Source organism: Salvelinus alpinus, chromosome 20 (assembly GCF_045679555.1).
Source record: "Salvelinus alpinus chromosome 20, SLU_Salpinus.1, whole genome shotgun sequence".
In the NCBI taxonomy this organism is placed as follows: domain Eukaryota; kingdom Metazoa; phylum Chordata; class Actinopteri; order Salmoniformes; family Salmonidae; genus Salvelinus; species Salvelinus alpinus.
Genome location: NC_092105.1, coordinates 5,939,771 through 5,966,554, shown reverse-complemented (window position 1 = coordinate 5,966,554; position 26,784 = coordinate 5,939,771). Strand labels below are relative to the sequence as shown.

Here is a 26,784-nt window from a genome sequence, read left to right as displayed (position 1 = left end):
GCAACTCGTATAGACGATGGCCCATGTCTGACACATGTCTATGTGGTGAGAGCAGCTATACTGTCAATGAAAACGTCTTAACTTCTCCCATGTTGGTCGTCAGGGTTGTTGTAGCTGAGCTTCATCAAGTAGAAAAATGTCTTGGTTATCCAACCTTCTGCCATTGATCTCGTCTCCTCTCGTCTCCTCTCGTCTCCTCTCCATCTCTTCTACTCTCCTCTCCTCTCAACTCTTCTCCTTTCTTCTCCCTCTCCTCTCTCTTTCTCTCTTACTCTCTCCCCCGCTCTCTCTCTCTCTCTCTCTCTCTCTCTCTCTCTCTCTCTCTCTCTCTCTCTCTCTCTCTCTCTCTCTCTCTCTCTCTCTCTCTCTCTCTCTCTCTCTCTCTCTCTCTCTCTCTCTCTCTCTCTCTCTCTCTCTCTCTCTCTCTCTCTCTCTCTCTCTCTCATAGTGATTTACCTGTCATGTCTCTAGTCTAAAAACGACAAAGAAGGAAAACATTGTGCTCGGCTGTTCCTCCTCCTCCTCAGTTGATTGCAGATGATAATTATCACATCGCCCCCCTCTTCACAATGGGAGGGCAACAGGAGGAGAATTAGCAGCTGACAGAAGAAGCCACGTCTCAACTGACTATCTGTCAGTAATGCTGTATCTTCTCTTCCCCTCTTGTCTCCCTTTATCCTTCATGTTACTTCTTGACTGTGCTTTGTGCTTCACTCACCCAGAGGTAACAACCTAGCTCACCCTGTAGGGATTCCAGGTTTAAAGTCAACGACTCATAACGGTAGTATTTAAAAAGATAATTCATGTATTTAGATTCCCACATCTGTCCCAAATCCATCAGCAATATATTATTATCATTATTATTATAATTATTATATTATTGAGCCCTGTGCCTAGCAGATATGCCTGTGTGTGATCCCACCATTTACCTCCTCCCTTGTCTTATATCAGGTCTGTGTACCTGACACTGTTGACCTCAGAGCCAAGGCCGGGGCTAGAGAACAGAGAATAAAGAGAGTAGAGAGCCCCGACAAAAAGGAAGTGAATATAAATATGGCTGTAGAAAACTGTCTGTCACACCCAGGAGATGTCCGGGTGCGGATTTACCTAACACAGACAGGAAATGAGTGGTGTCCTGTGCCTGATTTACCTAACACAGACAGGAAATGAGTGGTGTCCTGGGCCTGATTTACCTAACACAGACAGAAAATGAGTGGTGTCCTGGGCCTGATTTACCTAACACAGACAGGAAATGAGTGGTGTCCTGGGCCTGATTTACCTAACACAGACAGGAAATTAGTGGTGTCCTCACATCAATATATATCTATATCTATATACATCAATATATATCTACCCCCCCACCCCCCAACCCCCAGTCACACAACCATTAGAATGACCAAGGACCCAGCTACATCAACTACATCTACACCCCAGTCACACAACCATTAGAATTACCATGAACCCTGCAGGCCAGATGAATCGCTCACAGATAAAATGATGGATCAATACTGATGACCCTATCCTCTCTGAGACTCTTGACCCCTGATCGACAAAGCAATGAGCAGCATTAAATAGCCTAATGATTTTCCACCGCTTTTAATGCTGTGCTGTTTTAAAGACACATCTAAGAGCGGATCAAACTGCATTGTGTATTTTAGAAGTTTATAAAAGACTGTGATTCTCTTTTACTTGTCGTGGTACGCGACAAGCCTAGTCCTTCAGAAACGTTGACATTTTCAATACTACTGTTTAATGTTCTTAGGGATTAATCTACTGTTTTGCACATACCTACACATACCAAGTTAAAGTGACACAGAGATTCATTTAGCTCACTTTGTAATCTGTTTTAATTGTCACGAAGAATAAATGTCAGCCAGTAAATAAGGGAGAAGTTATTGTTTTCCCAGAGTGGAACACAACAAAGTAACTTTCCCCCCCCCAAAAAACGATGGCTAATTATCCTGTTAATTACTGCAATCAAGGATGTAAAGGAAGCAGGATATCTCACTCCCGTCGTACTCCAACAGCTAGGAAAACCAACGATGATCAGTCTCTATAATTGTCACGTCCTGACCATAGAAAGCCTGTATTTTCTATGGTAGAGTAGGTCAGGGCGTGACTAAGGGTGTTTAGTCTAGTTTATTATTTCTAGGTGGGGTTCTAGGTTTATTTTTCTATGTTGGTGTTTGTGTATGATTCCTAATTAGAGGCAGCTGGTAATCGTTGTCTCTAATTGGGGATCATATTTAAGTAGCATTTTTTTCCCACCTGTGGGGTTATGGGATATTGTTTTTGTTTAGTTGCCTGTTTGCACTGAATTGTCGTCACGGTTAGTTTATTCTTTATTTGTTATTGTATTGACTTAAGTTTCACTTTCATTATTAAAATATGTGGAACTCAGCATACGCATATGAACATCGTGACAATAATACGTATTTTCATCGCATGAACTCTGAACTATTAAGTTTCTCTCTGTTGCATAGAAGAAGGTTCAATGATTTAATATACAATAATGTATAATATAATATATATATAATATATAATATATATAAATAATATAATATATATATAATGAAGCATTAATAAGATGCTACAATGATTGTTTAAAAAAATAAAATAAAAATTACTCACAGATTATATCAGACCTCTTAATGCTCATAGGCCTATAGTTTTCCTAGGTAAAATATATGTAAACAGGTAGGAGACCGGGAAATACGCCCTACTACATTCAATCAAGTAACTTTGTTTTGCAATAAGGACTTGATAGTGATTGTCAGAAGAGCGGAGGAGGAGGAGGAGGAGGAGGAGGTGACAATTGCTTCAGATTATCTCTTGCTCTCTAGAAGGAACAACTCGTCTCCAGTCCATAACGCCACGATGGATTCTCTGTATCTCAGCTATTTAGAGGCAACAGCTCCAACGTATCCATTCATTAAAACAACCCCCCAAAAAGATGTTGAACTCAGCATCGAGATGCTCCGTTCCCCTTCCAGGCTTTATACGAAGTAGAATGTCATCATGAAGTCAGTGTCAGCCAGCTTGTCATTCTATAGATGTAGTCCAAGATGCAACACCTAATGCATTTGTTCAAAAGCCTGTTGACTCAGTATAAAATGCTCTACCGGCAGCAGATAGGGTATTGTTGTTCAATGAAACAATATACTGTAACTTCTCAAAAGTCTGAGTTGGTTGTTTCTCAAACATTTGTATTGGTTGTTTCTCAAACATTAGTATTGGTTGTTTCTCAAATGTCTGTATTGGTTGTTTCTCAAAAGTCTTTATTGGTTGTTTCTCAAACGTTAATATTGGTTGTTTCTCAAAAGTCTGTATTGGTTGTTTCTCAAACATTTGTATTGGTTGTTTCTCAAAAGTTGTGTTGGTTGTTTCTCAAAAGTTGTGTTGGTAGTTTCTCAAAAGTTGTGTTGGTTGTTTCTCAAATGTCTCTATTGGTTGTTTCTCAAAAGTCTGTGTTGGTTGTTTCTCAAAAGTCAGTATTTGTTGTTTCTCAGGAGTTGGGATTAGATTCAATCAGCAACGCACAATATTAGCGTAACAGCTTGATTGACATTTCTAAACAATCTTTCCGCGTTTTTGGAGACTGCATTCACGGTAAACGCAGCGTACGTCGGCTCAATTGGGAATGACCTTGACATTTCAATCGGGCTACAACGCAAATCTTTGGCGCTATGGATAGTATGAAGCGCATGGTTAAAATATGTAACCGAGAATAGATCATAGTTCTGTTATTATGCATTCTCTCTTTTGCACAACATCGGACACTGCATTCCAAAAGGACAGGTAACCTATGATGATAAACATGTTGATTTATCGAGATCAGTAGTATTCTCCCAGACCTCTAGATCAGTAGTATTCTCCCAGACCTCTAGATCAGAAGTAGTCTCCCAGACCTCTAGATCAGTAGTAGTCTCCCAGACCTCTAGATCAGTAGTAGTCTCCCAGACCTCTAGATCAGTAGTAGTCTCCCAGACCTCTAGATCAGTAGTAGTCTCCCAGACCTCTAGATCAGTAGTAGTCTCCCAGACCTCTAGATCAGTAGTAGTCTCCCAGACCTCTAGATCAGTAGGAGTCTCCCAGACCTCTAGATCAGTAGTAGTCTCCCAGACCTCTAGATCAGTAGGAGTCTCCCAGACCTATAGATCAGTAGTAATCTCCCAGACCTCTAGGTAGCTACTTGTTCAGAGCTTCAAAAATGTAGTTATCCGTCTCCCTTTGACACTTCTACCAAATAGTTGAACAGCATACCTGAGTTTACAACAGTATTTTCATGAATACAATTTGCAAAGCAAATCATTTCACTTTTCTATTTCCTGCTAAAAAATGATGCAAGCATCTCTGAAAGAATAATAGTTTAGAAATAAATTACATTTCGATTTTCCTTTGGCAATATGTCATTTTGAGGCGTTCTAGATTTATTCATAAATGAATAAATATGAACTTACCCAGATCTTTATTCACTTTCATAAGATCGACGGTCTTCATGTACCTGATAATATTACGACTCCTGGTTACCAACCTCTGGCTTGTTAGGAAAAATTATTATTTAAACGCCCCCCCACCCCCCCCTCCACCTTTTCTATGGAAGAACATCAATCAAAACAGAGGTTGACTTTCGAAAGCAAATCTATTCCATCAGTGTCGTATTGTGTGTTGTGATACACCTGAACACAGGGTTGCCTTTACACTCACACCGATTTACAAACCCCTTTGTGACACTTTGGTTCCTTCAACCTTGAGTAGAGGTCACCCATCAATATCAGTGAAAACAAGTGCGATGGCCAAACGAGTGCGATGGCCAAACGAGTACGATGGCCAAACGAGTGCGAATGCCAAACAAGTGCGATGGCCAAACAAGTGCGATGGCCAAACGAGTGCGAATGCCAAACAAGTGCGATGGCCAAACGAGTGCGAATGCCAAACAAGTGCGATGGCCAAACAAGTGCGATGGCCAAACAAGTGCGATGGCCAAACAAGTGTGATGGCCACACGAGTGCGATGGCCAAACGAGTGCGATGGCCAAACAAGTGCGATGGCCAAACGAGTGCGATGGCCAAGCGAGTGCGATGGCCAAACGAGTGCGATGGCCAAACGAGTGCGATGGCCAAACGAGTGCGATGGCCAAACGAGTGCGATGGCCAAACGAGTGCGATGGCCAAACATGTGCGATGGCCAAACGAGTGCGATGGCCAAACGAGTGCGATGGCCAAACACGTGTGATGGCCAAACAAGTGCAAACAAGTGCGATGGCCAAACACGTGCGATGGCCAAACGAGTGCGATGGCCAAACGAGTGCGATGGCCAAACACGTGCGATGGCCAAACAAGTGCAAACAAGTGCGATGGCCAAACAAGTGCAATGGCCTATGTAGGCAAGACCATAGCATTATCTCACTCCCGGTTGGCTACACCACATGAAGGTACTAATATCTAATTTTATACTTCATGTTACATTGCAGAAGAGTTATTCTTGTGTACTCTATTCTTCTTCCTACAGTAAGTGTGCTGCTATTTATGCAGTTCTAGTCTGCAGCACGCAGCCCCTTGTGTGGCAGCTCTGTTGGGATTTGTTTTACGACACCCCGTAATCCTCTGGTTTATAAATACTCCGTCTTTTGATGTTCTAATGTAATGCCTGATTGGAAATAAGTCAAACAAAAATTAAACAAAAGAGGCAAATGTTTCAAAACGGAAGCTAAATATATTCATTTTTTCACACGGCGTCAGCTTTAGTCAACGAGACAGGGTTAAACAGTGTGAGATTATGTTCCATATTAGTCCATGTCTGGGACCTCTCTGTGCTCTGAGCTCAGGGGAATAATACAATTACCTTGATTAATAATAATACACGACTCACAGAGGGAGGGAGAAAGGGTCTGGAGCCGTGCAGTGTCCTGTGGGTTAGCATTAGCCTCGGCAGAGGGAAAATCATGCTGTGTGGGTTAGCATTAGCCTCTGCAGAGGGACAATCATGCTGTGTGGGTTAGCATTAGCCTCTGCAGAGGGACAATCATGCTGTGTGGGTTAGCATTAGCCTCTGCAGAGGGACAATCATGCTGTGTGGGTTAGCATTAGCCTCTGCAGAGGGAAAATCGTGCTGTGTGGGTTAGCATTAGCCTCTGCAGAGGGAAAATCGTGCTGTGTGGGTTAGCATTAGCCTCTGCAGAGGGACAATCATGCTGTGTGGGTTAGCATTAGCCTCTGCAGAGGGACAATCATGCTGTGTGGGTTAGCATTAGCCTCTGCAGAGGGAACATCGTGCTGTGTGGGTTAGCATTAGCCTCTGCAGAGGGACAATCATGCTGTGTGGGTTAGCATTAGCCTCTGCAGAGGGAAAATCGTACTGTGTGGGTTAGCATTAGCCTCTGCAGAGGGAAAATCGTGCTGTGTGGGTTAGCATTAGCCTCTGCAGAGGGAAAATCTTGCTGTGTGGGTTAGCATTAGCCTCTGCAGAGGGAACATCGTGCTGTGTGGGTTAGCATTAGCCTCTGCAGAGGGACAATCGTGCTGTGTGGGTTAGCATTAGCCTCTGCAGAGGGAAAATCATGCTGTGTGGGTTAGCATTAGCCTCTGCAGAGGGAAAATCATGCTGTGTGGGTTAGCATTAGCCTCTGCAGAGGGAACATCGTGCTGTGTGGGTTAGCATTAGCCTCTGCAGAGGGAACATCGTGCTGTGTGGGTTAGCATTAGCCTCTGCAGAGGGAACATCGTGCTGTGTGGGTTAGCATTAGCCTCTGCAGAGGGACAATCATGCTGTGTGGGTTAGCATTAGCCTCTGCAGAGGGAACATTGTGCTGTGTGGGTTAGCATTAGCCTCTGCAGAGGGAAAATCATGCTGTGTGGGTTAGCATTGAGCTCTGGTAAGGGCCACACATGTAGGTTAGTGTTAGCCTCTGCAGAGGGAACATCGTGCTGTGTGGGTTAGCATTAGCCTCTGCAGAGGGAAAATCATGCTGTGTGGGTTAGCCTTGAGCTCTGGTAAGGGCCACACATGTAGGTTAGCGTTAGCCTCTGCAGAGGGAAAATCATGCTGTGTGGGTTAGCGTTAGCCTCTGCAGAGGGAAAATCATGCTGTGTTAGCCTACCGCTGTGCGGAGAGAGCAGGGACAAACCCATCACACGAACCTCCATATCTAAACTGACAGATAAAGCTGTCACACTACCAGACGTCTTCTCTTTTATCACTACAGACAAAGTGTGAATGACCCTGACAGATGACCGCTGTATGTTCTCTATAGCTTCATGTTACTGTTCTTTTCCCTGCACATATCAGACAACAATGCTATGGAATGTTCCCTTTTCCTACTATAGAGCTAGACTGAAAACCCTTTAGAGTGGCTGACAGACGACTGCTATATAGCTGTGTTCTCCTGTCCTGCTACAGAGGTACCTTTTGAGTCCAGACCCTCTGTGTTCTGCAGTTTAGTTCCTGGGGGAGTGAAAGGGGACCTTTTCTGAGGCTCCCGCTGCCAGACCAGTGCGGTGTAACTAGCTAGATCTATCACGTATTACCCGACAGTGATTAGATCTATCACGTATTACCCGACAGTGATTAGATCTATCACTTATTACCCGACAGTGATTAGATCTATCATTTATTCCCCGACAGTGATTAGATCTATCACATATTCCCCGATAGTGATTAGATCTATCACTTATTCCTCGACAGTGATTAGATCTATCACTTATTCCCCGACAGTGATTAGATCTATCACTTATTCCCAGACAGTGATTAGATCTATCATTTATTCCCCGACAGTGATTAGATCTATAATTTATTCCCCGACAGTGATTCGATCTATAATTTATTCCCCGACAGTGATTAGATATATAATTTATTCCCTGACAGTGATTCAATCTATAATTTATTCCCCGACAGTGAATATATCTATAATTTATTCCCCGACAGTGATTAGATCTATAATTTATTCCCCGACAGTGATTAGATCTATAATTTATTCCCAGACAGTGATTAGATCTAGAATTTATTCCCCGACAGTGATTAGATCTATAATTTATTCCCCGACAGTGATTCGATCTATAATTTATTCCCCGACAGTGATTAGATATATAATTTATTCCCTGACAGTGATTCAATCTATAATTTATTCCCCGACAGTGAATATATCTATAATTTATTCCCCGACAGTGATTAGATCTATAATTTATTCCCCGACAGTGATTAGATCTATAATTTATTCCCAGACAGTGATTAGATCTAGAATTTTTTCCCCGACAGTGATTAGATCGATGATGTATTCCCCGACAGTGATTCGATCTATAATTTATTCCCCGACAGTGATTAGATATATCTGCAGTGTAAATGACTTCACACTTCTTCCTCAGCCACCATTTTTGTTGTTGTTGTTTAATTACCTAAGCTCTGTTTGCTTCTCCTCCCCTCCTCTGCCCGCCCCACGCGTTAGAAAGATACAGTAGATTGAGGTTAATACGTCCTCATTAACAAATGTTATGCATAATCGGGGCGGCAGAAAGCCTAGTGTTTAGAGCATTGGTCCAGTAACCAAAAGGTTGCTGGATCGAATCCCCAAGGCTGATAAGGTAAAAATGTGTCATTCTACCCCTGAACAAGGCAGTTCCCCGGTAGGCAGTCATTGTAAATAAGAATTTGTTCTTAACTGACTTGCCAGGTTAAATATAAATAAAAAATACCATTAAACTTTGAGAGTCTATTGTCAAAACCGTGCATCAATCTAATTAAAATAATACAAAACAAACACATCAAATCTGTCCGTTTAAATGACAGATATCTGTTGCATGGGCTGCATCTCAATACAGTAAACCATGGGTTTGATGTATTATGATACCATTCCACTAATTCCACTCCAGCCTTTAGCACAAGCCCGTCTTCCGCAATTAAGGTGCCACCAACCTCCTCAATCCATACCAATCCGCCTATGTCGCCCTCCTACATCCGCGGTGGAAAATGGCAGAGCTACAGCGCTGTTTGTCAGACCAGGAGACAAAAACGGTCTTCTCACAAAAATGTCTGTAGTGTCCGAACGGTTTGGCCTACTAACTAATGTGACCATGATTTTACAGGTTTAAAGATTATTTCCTGTAATTCTATACATTGCCATGTCTAATGTGTATTCGTGTGATATTTGAGAGACTCAAATATTACAACAAAATCGAAACCCCCCCCCAAAAAAAGAAAACATTAGCTGACATGGGCTAGTTGATCTGGAGATTTCTGATATGTATTACATAAGGTATGCAATGACTGACATCACAGGAGACTGACACCGTTTACTACTATTACAACGTTCAAGAGTAAGTTGAAAGACGGACTCAGTTACTTTTGAAAAGGTGATTGCATGGACTGAGTTCCGAAAATAAAAGATGATAGCATGGACTAAGCTCATTTTAAAAAGGTGATTGCATGGACTGAGTTCCTTTTAAAAAGATGATAGAATGGACTGTTCCGAAAATAAGAGATGATATCATGGACTGAGTTCCGAAAATAAGAGATGATAGCATGGACTGAGTTCCTTTTGAAAAATGATAACATGGACAGAGTTCCTTTTAAAAAGATGATAGCATGGACTGAGTTCCTTTTAAAAAGATGATAGCATGGACTGAGTTCCTTTTGAAAGATGATAGAATGGACTGTTCCGAAAATAAGAGATGATATCATGGACTGAGTTCCCGAAAATAAGAGATGAAAGCATGGACTGAGTTCCGAAAATAAGAGATGATAGCATGGACTGAGTTCCTTTAAAAAAAGATAATATCATGGACTGAGTTCCTTTTGAAAGATGATGGAATGGACTGTTCCGAAAATAAGAGATTATATCATGGACTGAGTTCCGAAAATAAGAGATAATAGTATGAACTGAGTTCCTTTAAAAAAATATAATATCATGGACTGAGTTCCTTTAAAAAAAGATAATATCATGGACTGAGTTCCTTTTGAAAGATGATAGCATGGACTGAGTTCCTTTTGAAAGATGATAGCATGGAATGTTCAGAGAACAAGAGATAGTATGGACTGAGTTCCCAAAAATAAGAGATGATAGCATGGACTGAGTTCCGAAAATAAGAGATGATAGCATGGACTGAGTTCCGAAAATAAGAGATGATAGCATGGACTGAGTTCCTTTAAAAAGATAATAGCATGGACTGAGTTCCTTTTAAAAAGATAATAGCATGGACTGAGTTCCTTTTGAAAAGATAATAGCATGGACTGAGTTCCTTTAACAAGATAATAGCATGGACTGAGTTCCTTTTAAAAAGATAATAGCATGGACTGAGTTCCTTTTGAAAAGATAATAGCATGGCCTGAGTTCCTTTTAAAAAGATAATAGCATGGACTGAGTTCCTTTTAAAAAGATAATAGCATGGACTGAGTTCCTTTTAAACAGATAGTAGTATGGACTGAGTTCCCAAAAATAAGAGATAGTAGTATGGACTGAGTTCCCAAAAATAAGAGATGATAACATAGACTGAGTACCTTTTTAAAAGATAATAGCATGGACTGAGTTCCCGAAAATAAGAGATGATAGCATGGACTGAGTTCCTTTAAAAGAATATAATAGCATGGACTGAGTTCCTTTTAAAAAGATAGTAGTATGGACTGAGATCCATTTAAAAAGATAGTAGTATGGACTGAGTTCCTTTAAAAAAGATAGTAGTATGGACTGAGTTCCTTTTAAAAAGATAGTAGTATGGACTGAGTTCCTTTTAAAAAGATAATAGTATGGACTGAGTTCCCAAAAATAAGAGATGATAGCATGGACAGAGTTCCTTTTGAAAATATGATAGAATTAACTGTCCCAAAAATATGATAGCATGGATGATCATTAAGATATAGAGCCTAAAGCTCCCTGGATCCAATTTTGAGACTTGAGACCATCATTTGCCATTTGGGATCCAGGACACACTCAGAAAATCGTTTTTCTCACGAAAACGTCTGTAGCATCGGAATGGTTTGATCTCAAATCAAATCAAATCAAATCAAATCAAATCAAATCAAATCAAATTTTATTAGTCACATACACATGGTTAGCAGATGTTAATGCGAGTGTAGCGAAATGCTTGTGCTTCTAGTTCCGACAATGCAGTAATAACCAACAGTAATCTAACCTAACAATTCCACACTACTACCTTACACACACACACAAGTGTAAGGGATAAAGAATATGTACATAAAGATATATGGATGAGTGGTGGTACAGAACGGCATGGCAGATGCAGTAGATGGTATAGAGTACGGTATATACATATGAGATGAGTACTGAAGGGTATGTAAACATAAAGTGGCATAGTTTAAAGTGGCTAGTGGTACATGTATTGCATAAAGATGGCAAGATGCAGTAGATGATATAGAGTACAGTATATATACATATGAGATGGGTAATGTAGGGTATGTAAACATTGTATTAAGTGGCATTGCTTAAAGTGGCTAGTGGTACATTTTTACATAATTTCCATCAATTCCCATTTTTAAAGTGGCTGGAGTTGAGTCAGTATGTTGGCAGCGGCCGCTAAATGTTAGTGGTGGCTGTTTAACAGTCTGATGGCCTTGAGATAGAAGCTGTTTTTCAGTCTCTCGGTCCCTGCTTTGATGCACCTGTACTGACCTCGCCTTCTGGATGATAGCGGGGTGAACAGGCAGTGGCTTGGGTGGTTGTTGTCCTTGATGATCTTTATGGCCTTCCTGTGACATCGGGTGGTGTAGGTGTCCTGGAGGGCAGGTAGTTTGCCCCTGGTGATGCGTTCTGCAGACCTCACTACCCTCTGGAGAGCCTTACGGTTGTGGGCGGAGCAGTTGCCGTACCAGGCGGTGATACAGCCCGACAGGATGCTCTCGATTGTGCATCTGTAGAAGTTTGTGAGTGCTTTTGGTGACAAGCCGAATTTCTTCAGCCTCCTGAGGTTGAAGAGGCGCTGCTGCGCCTTCTTCACAACGCTGTCTGTGTGGGTGGACCAGTTCAGTTTGTCCGTGATGTGTACACCGAGGAACTTAAAACTTTCCACCTTCTCCACTACTGACCCGTCGATGTGGATAGGGGGGTGCTCCCTCTGCTGTTTCCTGAAGTCCACAATCATCTCCTTTGTTTTGTTGACGTTGAGTATGAGGTTATTTTCCTGACACCACACTCCGAGGGCCCTCACCTCCTCCCTGTAGGCCGTCTCGTCGTTGTTGGTGATCAAGCCTACCACTGTAGTGTCATCCGCAAACTTGATGATTGAGTTGGAGGCGTGCATGGCCACGCAGTCGTGGGTGAACAGGGAGTACAGGAGAGGGCTCAGAACGCACCCTTGTGGGGCCCCAGTGTTGAGGATCAGCGGGGTGGAGATGTTGTTACCTACCCTCACCACCTGGGGGCGGCCCGTCAGGAAGTCCAGGACCCAGTTGCACAGGGTGGGGTCGAGACCCAGGGTCTCGAGCTTGATGACGAGTTTGGAGGGTACTATGGTGTTAAATGCTGAGCTGTAATCGATGAACAGCATTCTCACATGGGTATTCCTCTTGTCCAGATGGGTTAGGGCAGTGTGCAGTGTGGTTGCGATTGCGTCGTCTGTGGACCTATTGGGTCGGTAAGCAAATTGGAGTGGGTCTAGGGTGTCCGGTAGGGTGGAGGTGATATGGTCCTTGACTAGTCTCTCAAAGCACTTCATGATGACGGAAGTGAGTGCTACGGGGCGGTAGTCGTTTAGCTCAGTTACCTTAGCTTTCTTGGGAACAGGAACAATGGTGGCCCTCTTGAAGCATGTGGGAACAGCAGACTGGGATAAGGATTGATTGAATATGTCCGTAAACACACCAGCCAGCTGGTCTGCGCATGCTCTGAGGACGCGGCTGGGAATGCCGTCTGGGCCTGCAGCCTTGCGAGGGTTAACACGTTTAAATGTTTTACTCACCTCGGCTGCAGTGAAGGAGAGCCCGCAGGTTTTGGTAGGGGGCCGTGTCAGTGGCACTGTATTGTCCTCAAAGCGGGCAAAAAAGTTGTTTAGCCTGTCTGGGAGCAAGACATCCTGGTCCTCGACGGGGCTGGTTTTCTTTTTGTAATCCGTGATTGACTGTAGACCCTGCCACATACCTCTTGTGTCTGAGCTGTTGAATTTCGACTCGATTTTGTCTCTGTACTGAGACTTGGCCTGTTTGATTGCCTTGCTGAGAGAATAGCTACACTGTTTGTATTCGGTCATGCTTCCGGTCACCTTGCCCTGGTTAAAAGCAGTGGTTCGCGCTTTCAGTTTCACGCGAATGCTGCCGTCAATCCACGGTTTCTGGTTTGGGAATGTTTTTATCGTTGCTGTGGGTACGACATCGTCAATGCACTTCCTAATGAACTCGCTCACCGAATCAGCATATTCGTCAATATTGTTGTTGGACGCGATGCGGAACATATTCCAATCTGCGTGATCGAAGCAGTCTTGAAGCGTGGATTCAGATTGGTCGGACCAGCGTTGAACAGACCTGAGCGCGGGAGCTTGTTGTTTGAGTTTTTGTTTGTAGGCTGGAATCAACAAAATGGAGTCGTGGTCAGCTTTTCCGAAAGGGGGGCGGGGGAGGGCCTTATAAGCGTCGCGGAAATTAGTGTAACAATGGTCTAGTGTTTTTCCAGCCCTGGTAGCACAATCGATATGCTGATAGAATTTAGGGAGTTTTGTTTTTAGATTAGCCTTGTTAAAATCCCCAGCTACGATGAATGCAGCCTCAGGGTGTGTGGTTTCCAGTTTACAAAGAGTCAGATAAAGTTCGTTCAGGGCCATCGATGTGTCTGCTTGGGGGGGAATGTATACGGCTGTGATTATGATTGACGAGAATTCCCTTGGTAGATAATGCGGTCGACATTTGATTGTGAGGAGTTCTAGATCAGGTGAACAGAACGACTTGAGTTCTTGTGTGTTGTTATGATGATCACACCACTTCTCGTTAATCATAAGGCATACCCCCCCGCCCCTCTTCTTACCGGAAAGATGTTTGTTTCTGTCGGCGCGATGCATGGAGAAACCAGCTGGCTGCACCGACTCCGTTAGCGTCCCTTGAGTTAGCCATGTTTCCGTGAAGCAGAGCACGTTGCAATCCCTGATGTCTCTCTGGAATGCTACCCGTGCTCGGATTTCATCAACCTTATTGTCAAGAGACTGGACATTGGCGAGTAGTATGCTAGGGAGTGGAGCGCGATGTGCCCGTCTCCGAAGCCTGACCACGAGACCGCCACGTTTTCCCCTTTTTCGGCGTCGCACAGGGTCGCCGGCTGGGATCAGATCCATTGTATTGTGTGGAAGGCAAGACACTGGATCCGTTTCGGGAAAGTCATATTCCTGGTAGGAACGATGATGAGTTGACGTTAATCGTATATTCAGTAGTTCCTCCCGACTGTATGTAATGAAACCTAAGATTACCCGGGGTACCGATGTAAGAAATAACACGTAAAAAAACAAAATACTGCATATTTTCCAAGGAACGCGAAGCGAGGCAGCCATCTCTTTCCGGCGCCGGAATCTACTAACTAATATGACTCTGGAAAGATGAGACTCTCACAAACACGATGGTATTCTCTATTTTGCTCCACGAGGCCCATGCGACTCGTCTGAAGTCGGTACATATCGCCCTGTAAAGCAATTTCCAAACTAGGCAAACAAATGTGAAAGCAATACTCTGATCATTGTCTGAACGCTCCCAACCACAGGGGGCTTGTGGTACCTTATATGGGGAGGACGGGATCATAGAAATGGCTAGAAGGAAATGAATGGAACGGTATCACGAATGCACAAATTGTTGAAAGTCAAATGTTTGTTTGCAGAACGTTTATTTTAACTGGCTAGAGCCTATTTGTTTCATTTCAGTTGCTCTGCCTGTAAATCATTATCTCTGACATGGATTCTGTTGCTATGTAAATCATTATCTCTGACATGAATTATGTTGCTCTGCCTGTAAATCATTATCTCTGACATGAATTATGTTGCTCTGCCTGTAAATCATTATCTCTGACATGAATTATGTTGCTCTGCCTGTAAATCATTATCTCTGACATGAATTATGTTACTTTGCCTGTAAATCGTTATCTCTGACATGAATTATGTTGCTCTGCCTGTAAATCATTATCTCTGACATGAATTATGTTGCTATGTAAATCATTATCTCTGACATGGATTCTGTTGCTATGTAAATCATTATCTCTGACATGAATTATGTTGCTATGTAAATCATTATCTCTGACATGGATTCTGTTGCTATGTAAATCATTATCTCTGACATGAATTATGTTGCTCTGCCTGTAAATCATTATCTCTGACATGAATTATGTTACTTTGCCTGTAAATCGTTATCTCTGACATTAATTATGTTGCTATGTAAATCATTATCTCTGACATGAATTATGTTGCTATGTAAATCATTATCTCTGACATGGATTCTGTTGCTATGTAAATCATTATCTCTGACATGAATTATGTTGCTATGTAAATCATTATCTCTGACATGGATTCTGTTGCTATGTAAATCATTATCTCTGACATGAATTATGTTGCTCTGCCTGTAAATCATTATCTCTGACATGAATTATGTTGCTCTGCCTGTAAATTATTATCTCTGACATGAATTATGTTGCTCTGCCTGTAAATCATTATCTCTGACATGAATTATGTTGCTATTTAAATCATTATCTTTGACATGAATTATGTTGCTATGTAAATCATTATCTCTGACATGGATTCTGTTGCTATGTAAATCGTTATCTCTGAAAGGGATTCTGTCGCAATGTCTCTTCTCATGGAGGCTTCCCCCGTTCAGAGGAAAAATGTAGCATTTTGTGTGCTGCGGGAGCTGTATTTACAACGGTCTCTTCCAGGACAATGTGGACCAACAGGAGCTCTGATGCAACAAACGTTTACTGGCAGAGGACCATAAAGAAAGAAGTGGCTACTAGTAACAAACAGATTAACAACTCGCACAATCTCCTGGGGAGATCACACCGCCTATCTTCCCCTTCTCTACTTCACAGGCTGGATGCCGTTCCGATGTGTTGAGAGTATCACCGCAGTGTCAACACCTATTGACTGAATGGCCGATGCCTTCAGGTGACCTTTCCCCCAAAAGAAGTCTCCCCTGGAACATGGAGTAGGACCATCACTTCTGATTCATTTTGGTGGATCAAGCTGTCACCGTTCCTGCTGCCCGACCGTGGGAAGCACTTCACGCAACCGTAGGCCAGGTGGGGGGAAGCTGTCTGTGGCGATGTGGAGCTTCTTTTGGCGTTGGGAAGCAATGACACACATCCAGTTGTCAAACAGGTTCGCCCTCCTGGCTTCGGAGTTTCCCTTCGTCCCCCTTTCCTGACTCCTTCCCAGCGGGATCTGCCTCAGATTCTGCCTTAGGCTCGGATCATCGGGCCTCGAGGGTGCCTGACGCGTGGGCTCCTCCATCAGCCACAATGGGTTTTGCGGCCGGTACTCGTAACATAACAAAATAATAATACAAAAATATCCAGGTTACATGTTATTGATACAGGGCGGTACTTATAACCTAACCAAATAATCCATAATATATATCCAGGTTCCTTGTTATTGATACAGGGCGGTACTTGTAACCTAACCAAATAATCCATAATATATATCCAGGTTCCTTGTTATTGATACAGGGCGGGACTTCTTGACAAAAACCAATGTGCCTGGCACCTACTTCAATACCTCATTCAAAGGCACAAACATTTTCTGTCTTGCCCATTCACCCTCTGAATGGCACACATATACAATCCATGTCTCAGCTGTCTCAAAGCTATAAAATCCTTCTTTAACCCGTCTCTTCAACTTCATCTACGCTGATTGAAGTGGATTTAACAAGTGACATCAATAACATTCATTCATCTGGTCAGTCTATGTCATGTAAAGAGCAGGTGTTCTTAATGTTTTGTCCACTCAGTGTATATCCAGGTTACATGCTATTACTACCTAACCAAAGAATCCAATATATTCAGGTTACTTGTATTTGAATGCCTTTGACGCAATGCTAGTTCCTTTCCACATTTACACCACCTATCCATTCGGCGCAATAGCCTGGTAATAGTTTCACAGTTTATCTCAGCGTGAGCTGTGTCAATCAGGATCACTTGTTTGGCGGTCTGATATAATATCTAGTGCATGCAGGGCATTTTCACAGCTTAACGGCTCTTTTGGATGCTTGGTGCGCTCACACACACACACACACACACACACACACACACACACACACACACACACACACACACACACACACACACACACACACACACACACACACACACACACACACACACACACACACACACACACAAACCCCATTACACCTCTCTGGGTCTGTAATGGACTGTGATATCAGCGTAAAGTGGTAAGGTCCATGTCAGGACTAACCCCACACAATAGTCTGAGTGGGTTCTCTCCCCCGTTAATGATAATATTATCGCACAGCAATTTGAGCCACTTTGGCTCCCGAACTGATTGAGGGGTATATAGAACCACGAAGCCTCTTCAGTTCAGATATGAGCCAACTGGACAAAATGGGCAGGATGAGACTGATAGTTTAAAAGCAGAGGGTTTGAAACTGAACACAAGGTGTGCGTCTCAAATATAGTAACCCATTGGGCTCTTTTTACAGGTAGCGCAGTGTGCATAGGGAACAGGAAGCCAGGCAGTGTGCATAGGGAACAGGAAGCCAGGCAGTGTGCATAGGGAACAGGAAGCCAGGCAGTGTGCATAGGGAACAGGAAGCCGGGCAGTGTGCATAGGGAACAGGAAACCAGGCAGTGTGCATAGGGAACAGGAAGCCAGGCAGTGTGCATAGGGAACAGGAAACCAGGCAGTGTGCATAGGGAACAGGAAGCCAGGCAGTGTGCATAGGGAATAGGAAACCAGGCAGTGTGCATAGGGAACAGGAAGCCGGGCAGTGTGCATAGGGAACAGGAAGCCAGGCAGTGTGCATAGGGAACAGGAAGCCAGGCAGTGCGCATAGGGAACAGGAAGCCAGTTTGGACACAAGACCCCTGGCTATCCAATGAAAGTTCAGCTCATGGTTAAACTGTTCAGCTGTTTGAAGTCTAATCGCATCGCTGTGTGGAAAACGCACCATTGAATTATATATCAGAAAATAAAAATCACGAGAAGCCCTATTGTCCACCGGGTTATCAGGTTTTTATTTTATTTTCTATTTCGCCACGGTGTGATTTTCTCCTTTGAGGAGGATCTACGTAATGGCTTCATTTTTTTTGATAGTGATTTTCACGTCAGCACTAAGAATGAGATATAGTGTAAATAGATTAAAATCGTGAATGGTGTTACTTTCTTCTTCGCTAGCCACTGGGATGTTTGAACAGGAGACCTTTTGGGAATTGGAGGTTTAATACGTATCTCTATCCAATAGAGCTTTGAATGTACGAGTTTCCATATATCCTGAGAATGAAATAAATTAGATTTGATATATGATCTGTACCCTAGTGAAAGTAGTCTCATCCCCCATTTAGCTGTAAATCAATATTTAATACCGAATAATAAAATGAGAAAATGAGGATCTATATGAATTCAGGGGTTTTCAAGGAGCGTTATATTAAAGGACCTTGCTCCACCACAAACATCCCTCGCTACAAATTATGCAAATAAATCAAGAGGACGTGAATAACGTGTCTGTTATTAAATCTGAGGGTAAATAATATGCATCATAGAGTCATCTGTTTCTGTCTGAATGAAGTATCTGTTATAGCGTAGTAGAATAATGTTGTCTCACCTAGAACACACCAATCACAGACATGTTGTCTCAGACCACACCACTCACAGACATGTTGTCCCAGACCACACCAATCACAGACATGTTGTCTCAGAACACACCAATCACAGACATGTTGTCTCAGAACACACAAAACACAGACATGTTGTCTCAGAACACACCAATCACAGACATGTTGTCCCAGACCACACCAATCACAGACCTGTTGTCTCAGACCACACCAATCACAGACATGTTGTCTCAGAACACACCAATCACAGACATGTTGTCTCAGAACACACCAATCACAGACATGTTGTCCCAGACCACACCAATCACAGACATGTTGTCTCAGAACACACCAATCACAGACATGTTGTCTCAGAACACACCAATCACAGACATGTTGTCTCAGAACACACCAATCACAGACATGTTGTCTCAGACCACACCAATCACAGACCTGTTGTCTCAGACCACACCAATCACAGACATGTTGTCTCAGAACACACCAATCACAGACATGTTGTCTCAGAACACACCACTCACAGACATGTTGTCCCAGAACACCAATCACAGACATGTTGTCTCAGACCACACCAATCACAGACATGTTGTCTCAGACCGCACCAATCACAGACATGTTGTCCCAGAACACCAATCACAGACCTGTTGTCCCAGACCACACCAATCACAGACCTGTTGTCTCAGACCACACCAATCACAGACATGTTGTCTCAGAACACACCAATCACAGACATGTTGTCTCAGACCACACCAATCACAGACCTGTTGTCCCAGACCACATCAATCACAGACATGTCAGAGTGTATGAGGTATGCTATAGGGAAACAGAGTGTATGAGGTATGCTATAGGGAAACATAGTGTATGAGGTATGCTATAGGGAAACATAGTATATGAGGTATGCTATAGGGAAACGTAGTATATGAGGTATGCTATAGGGAAACATAGTATATGAGGTATGCTATAGGGAAACAGAGAGTATGAGGTATGCTATAGGGAAACATAGTGTATGATGTATGCTATAGGGAAACATAGTATATGAGGTATGCTATAGGGAAACATAGTATATGAGGTATGCTATAGGGAAACATAGTATATGAGGTATGCTATAGGGAAACAGAGAGTATGAGGTATGCTATAGGGAAACAGAGAGTATGAGGTATGCTATAGGGAAACAGAGTGTATGATGTATGCTATGGGGAAACAGAGTGTATGAGGTATGCTATAGGGAAACAGAGTATGAGGTATGCTATAGGGAAACACAGTGTATGAGGTATGCTATTGGGAAACAGAGTGTATGAGGTATGCTATAGGGAAACAGAGTATGAGGTATGCTATAGGGAAACACAGTGTATGAGGTATGCTATGGGGAAACAGAGTGTATGAGGTATGCTATAGGGAAACAGAGTGTATGAGGTATGCTATTGGGAAACAGAGTGTATGAGCTATATTGTTTGGAAATCGACACTGTACATAGGCAATTTTTTCCTTAGCACACTTCAACCTACTTCCACAACACTGACGGACACCAGTAGCCCTGAGGGGTACACCACTGACGACCACCAGTAGCCCTGAGTTGTTAAACACTGAAGGCCAACAGTAGCCCTGAGGGGTACAACACTGAAGGCCACCAGTAGCCCTGAGGGGTACAATACTGACGACCACCAGTAGCCCTGAGGGGTACAACACTGACGACCACCAGTAGCCCTGAGGGGTTTAACACTGACGACCACCAGTAGCCCTGAGGGGTACAACACTGATGACCACCAGTAGCCCTGAGGGGTACAACACTGACGACCACCAGTAGCCCTGAGGGGTTTAACACTGACGACCACCAGTAGCCCTGAGGGGTACAACACTGAAGGCCACCAGTAGCACTGAGGGGTATAACACTGAAGGCCACCAGTAGCCCTGAGGGGTATAACACTGAAGGCCACCAGTAGCCCTGAGGGGTACAACACTGACGACCACCAGTAGCCCTGAGGGGTACAATACTGAAGGCCACCAGTAGCCCTGAGGGGTACAACACTGAAGGCCACCAGTAGCCCTGAGGGGTACAACACTGACGACCACCAGTAGCCCTGAGGAATACAACACTGAAGGCCACCAGTAGCCCTGAGGGGTACAACACTGACGACCACCAGTAGCCCTGAGGGGTACAACACTGACGACCACCAGTTGCCCTGAGGGGTACAACACTGAAGGTCACCAGTAGCCCTGAGGGGTACAACACTGAAGGCCACCAGTAGTCCTGAGGGGTACAACACTGAAGGCCACCAGTAGTCCTGAGGGGTACAACACTGAAGGCCACCAGTAGCCCTGAGGGGTACAACACTGACAACCACCAGTAGCCCTGAGGGGTACAACACTGAAGGTCACCAGTAGCCCTGAGGGGTACAACACTGACGACCACCAGTAGCCCTGAGGGGTACAACACTGACGACCACCAGTAGCCCTGAGGGGTACAACACTGACGGCCACCAGTAGCCCTGAGGGGTACAACACTGAAGGCCACCAGTAGCCCTGAGGGGTACAACACTGAAGGCCACCAGTAGCCCTGAGGGGTACAACACTGACGACCACCAGTAGCCCTGAGGGGTACAACACTGAAGGCCACCAGTAGCCCTGAGGGGTACAACACTGACGACCACCAGTAGCCCTGAGGGGTACAACACTGAAGGCCACCAGTAGCCCTGAGGGGTACAACACTGACGACCACCAGTAGCCCTGAGGGGTACAACACTGAAGGCCACCAGTAGCCCTGAGGGGTACAACACTGACGACCACCAGTAGCCCTGAGGGGTACAACACTGAAGGCCACCAGTAGCCCTGAGGGGTACAACACTGACGACCACCAGTAGCCCTGAGGGATACAACACTGAAGGCCACCAGTAGCCCTGAGGGGTACAACACTGACGACCACCAGTAGCCCTGAGGGGTACAACACTGAAGGCCACCAGTAGCCCTGAGGGGTACAACACTGAAGGCCACCAGTAGCCCTGAGGGGTACAACACTGAAGGCCACCAGTAGCCCTGAGGGGTACATCACTGACGACCACCAGTAGCCCTGAGGGGTACAACACTGAAGGCCACCAGTAGCCCTGAGGGGTACAACACTGACGACCACCAGTAGCCCTGAGGGGTACAACACTGAAGGCCACCAGTAGCCCTGAGGGGGTACAACACTGAAGGCCACCAGTAGCCCTGAGGGGTACAACACTGACGACCACCAGTAGCCCTGAGGGGTACAACACTGAAGACCACCAGTAGCCCTGAGGGGTACAACACTGAAGGCCACCAGTAGCCCTGAGGGGTACAACACTGAAGGCCACCAGTAGCCCTGAGGGGTACAACACTGACGACCACCAGTAGCCCTGAGGGGTACAACACTGAAGGCCACCAGTAGCCCTGAGGGGTACAACACTGAAGGCCACCAGTAGCTCTGAGGGGTACAACACTGACGACCACCAGTAGCCCTGAGGGGTACAACACTGAAGGCCACCAGTAGCCCTGAGGGGTACAACACTGAAGGCAACCAGTAGCCCTGAGGGGTACAACACTGAAGGCCACCAGTAGCCCTGAGGGGTACAACACTGAAGGCCACCAGTAGCCCTGAGGGGTACAACACTGAAGGCCACCAGTAGCCCTGAGGGGTACAACACTGAAGGCCACCAGTAGCCCTGAGGGGTACAACACTGAAGGCCACCAGTAGCCCTGAGGGGTACAACACTGAAGGCCACCAGTAGCCCTGAGGGGTACAACACTGAAGGCCACCAGTAGCCCTGAGGGGTACAACACTGAAGGCCACCAGTAGCCCTGAGGGGTACAACACTGAAAGCCACCAGTAGCCCTGAGGGGTACAACACTGAAGGCCACCAGTAGCCCTGAGGGGTACAACACTGAAGGCCACCAGTAGCCCTGAGGGGTACAACACTGAAGGCCACCAGTAGCCCTGAGGGGTACAACACTGAAGGCCACCAGTAGCCCTGAGGGGTACAACACTGAAGGCCACCAGTAGCCCTGAGGGGTACAACACTGAAGGCCACCAGTAGCCCTGAGGGGTACAACACTGAAGGCCACCAGTAGCCCTGAGGGGTACAACACTGAAGGCCACCAGTAGCCCTGAGGGGTACAACACTGACGACCACCAGTAGCCCTGAGGGGTACAACACTGAAGGCCACCAGTAGCCCTGAGGGGTATAACACTGAAGGCCACCAGTAGCCCTGAGGGGTACAACACTGACGACCACCAGTAGCCCTGAGGGGTTAAACTCTGAAGGCCACCAGTAGCCCTGAGGGGTACAACACTGACGACCACCAGTAGCCCTGAGGGGTACAACACTGACGACCACCAGTAGCCCTGAGGGGTACAACACTGAAGGCCACCAGTAGCCCTGAGGGGTACAACTCTGAAGGCCACCAGTAGCCCTGAGGGGTACAACACTGACGACCACCAGTAGCCCTGAGGGGTACAACACTGAAGGCCACCAGTAGCCCTGAGGGGTACAACACTGAAGGCCACCAGTAGCCCTGAGGGGTACAACACTGAAGGCCACCAGTAGCCCTGAGGGGTTAAACACTGAAGGCCACCAGTAACCCTGAGGGGTACAACACTGAAGGCCACCAGTAGCCCTGAGGGGTACAACACTGACGACCACCAGTAGCCCTGAGGGGTACAACACTGAAGGCCACCTGTAGCCCTGAGGGGTTAAACACTGAAGGCCACCAGTAACCCTGAGGGGTACAACACTGAAGGCCACCAGTAGCCCTGAGGGGTACAACACTGAAGGCCACCAGTAGCCCTGAGGGGTACAACACTGAAGGCCACCAGTAGCCCTGAGGGGTACAACACTGAAGGCCACCAGTAGCCCTGAGGGGTACAACACTGAAGGCCACCAGTAGCCCTGAGGGGTACAACACTGAAGGCCACCAGTAGCCCTGAGGGGTACAACACTGAAGGCCACCAGTAACCCTGAGGGGTACAACACTGAAGGCCACCAGTAGCCCTGAGGGGTACAACACTGAAGGCCACCAGTAGCCCTGAGGGGTACAACACTGACGGCCACCAGTAGCCCTGAGGGGTACAACACTGAAGGTCACCAGTAGCCCTGAGGGGTATAACACTGAAGGCCACCAGTAGCCCTGAGGGGTACAACACTGAAGGCCACCAGTAGCCCTGAGGGGTACAACACTGACGGCCACTTGGTCTGAATTTAAAATGGAATGCTTGTGGATGCAGATTGTCTCTGAGATGTTGTCCATTCCTCTCCAACCCTATAATATCAGAGAGTTTTAAGACCTTCCCAATGGGTTGTCTAAATGAAGTCATTACATTCAACTGCTTACTATTTACTTGTAATGGCATCACGTCAACCTGTTCCGCTGAGTTGAGATATAATTTAGATTCTCTCCCTGACAGAGGTGGTTGTTGTCCTTGTTGTTTCTTCCAGGACTACGCGGAGAAGGAGAGGACGGCGACCATGGCCAAAGCCTTGGAGGACCCGAAGGCCAACTTCTACTGTGATCTGTGTGACAAGCAGTACTGCAAGCACCAGGAGTTTGACAACCACATTAACTCCTATGACCATGCTCACAAACAGGTATGTGGTCCTACACTACCTCATGTTTACACACGCACACACACACACACACACACACACACACACACACACACACACACACACACACACACACACACACACACACACACACACACACACACACACACACACACACACACACACACACACACACACACGCAATGGGGAAATACTGTGTGACTACATATGTACTGTATCTAGTGACAACCACTCATTTGTTCAGTAGATATGTACTGTAACTAGTGACAACCACTCATTTGTTCAATAGATATGTACTGTAACTAGTGGCAACCACTCATTTGTTCAGTAGATATGTACTGTAACTAGTGACAACCACTCATTTGTTCAGTAGATATGTACTGTAACTAGTGACAACCACTCATTTGTTCAGTAGATATGTACTGTAACTAGTGACAACCACTCATTTGTTCAGTAGATATGTACTGTAACTAGTGACAACCACTCATTGGTTCAGTAGATATGTACTGTAACTAGTGACAACCACTCATTTGTTAAGTAGATATGTACTGTAACTAGTGACAACCACTCATTTGTTCAGTAGATATATACTGTAACTAGTGACAACCACTCATTTGTTCAGTAGATATGTACTGTAACTAGTGACAACCACTCATTTGTTCAGTAGATATGTACTGTAACTAGTGACAACCACTCATTTGTTCAGTAGATATGTACTGTAACTAGTGACAACCACTCATTTGTTCAGTAGATATGTACTGTAACTAGTGACAACCACTCATTTGTTCAGTAGATATGTACTGTAACTAGTGACAACCACTCATTTGTTCAGTAGATATGTACTGTAACTAGTGACAACCACTCATTTGTTCAGTAGATATGTACTGTAACTAGTGACAACCACTCATTTGTTCAGTAGATATGTACTGTAACTAGTGACAACCACTCATTTGTTCAGTAGATATGTACTGTAACTAGTGACAACCACTCATTTGTTCAGTAGATATGTACTGTAACTAGTGACAACCACTCATTTGTTAAGTAGATATATACTGTAACTAGTGACAACCACTCATTTGTTCAGTAGATATGTACTGTAACTAGTGGCAACCACTCATTGGTTCAGTAGATATGTACTGTAACTAGTGACAACCACTCATTTGTTCAGTAGATATGTACTGTAACTAGTGACAACCACTCATTTGTTCAATAGATATGTACTGTAACTAGTGACAACCACTCATTTGTTCAGTAGATATGTACTGTAACTAGTGACAACCACTCATTTGTTCAATAGATATGTACTGTAACGAGTGACAACCACTCATTTGTTCAATAGATATGTACTGTAACTAGTGACAACCACTCATTTGTTCAGTAGATATGTACTGTAACTAGTGACAACCACTCATTTGTTCAATAGATATGTACTGTAACTAGTGACAACCACTCATTTGTTCAGTACATATGTACTGTAACTAGTGACAACCACTCATTTGTTCAGTAGATATGTACTGTAACTAGTGACAACCACTCATTGGTTCAGATCGATACATATAACCCTTCCCTTTCTGCTTGTTCGATGCATCCAGTACCAGCCAGTGTCTCTGTCAGCCAGTGTCTCTGTCAGCCAGTGTCTCTGTCAGCCAGTGTCTCTGTCAGCCAGTGTCTCTGTCAGCCAGTGTCTCTGTCAGCCAGTGTCTCTGTCAGCCAGTACCAGCCAGTGTCTCTATCAGCCAGTACCAGCCAGTGTCTCTGTCAGCCAGTACCAGCCAGTGTCTCTGTCAGCCAGTGTCTCTGTCAGCCAGTGTCTCTGTCAGCCAGTGTCTCTGTCAGCCAGTACCAGCCAGTGTCTCTGTCAGCCACTACCAGCCAGTGTCTCTGTCAGCCAGTACCAGCCAGTGTCTCTGTCAGCCAGTACCTGTCACGGTTCATGAATCCACTGCCTCACTCTCTCTTTTCTCTCTCTCTCTCTCTCTCTCTCTCTCTCTCTCTCTCTCTCTCTCTCTCTCTCTCTCTCTCTCTCTCGTGTTTGTGTGGGCGTGGTTCCCAATCTTGGCCTGATTGTCTGCGCCAGCTGGAATTAATTATCTTCCCCTTTATATGTTCTGTAACCTGTGTTTCTTGTTGTCAGATCGTTGTTTCTTCCCTGAGGTTGTGTCGTGTGTCAGTGCTCATTCTCTCGCCGCCCTTGGGTGGATTATCTGCTGTGCTCCTTCCTACCCAGCCGGACACACTCCCTTGGATTTCTCAGCACGCTATCATCAGAGGATGCGCCCTAGGCCCTGGGTTGGATTACGTCTGAGTATATTCTGTCTGTCCTGTTGATGTTGTAAACTGTTTCATTAAACCATCGTTGCTTGCATCTTGCATCCGCCTCTGTATTGTGACAGAACGATCTGACCAGACCATGGATGCAGCGAGTTCAACGAGTCTGACCGAATTCATTTCCCGCAG

At 44.9% G+C, this 26,784-nt stretch overlaps 1 protein-coding gene across 1 annotated transcript in view; it reads left to right on the top strand.

The window, feature by feature from the left end:
* znf804a (zinc finger protein 804A) overlaps positions 1-26,784 on the top strand; it is a 184,771-nt gene that overhangs the window by 134,165 nt on the left and 23,822 nt on the right. Inside the window, exon 2 of the mRNA XM_071354365.1 lies at positions 24,199-24,348. Within this exon, the coding sequence (XP_071210466.1) occupies positions 24,199-24,348 (150 nt within the window). The remainder of the gene's footprint in view (positions 1-24,198; positions 24,349-26,784) is intronic.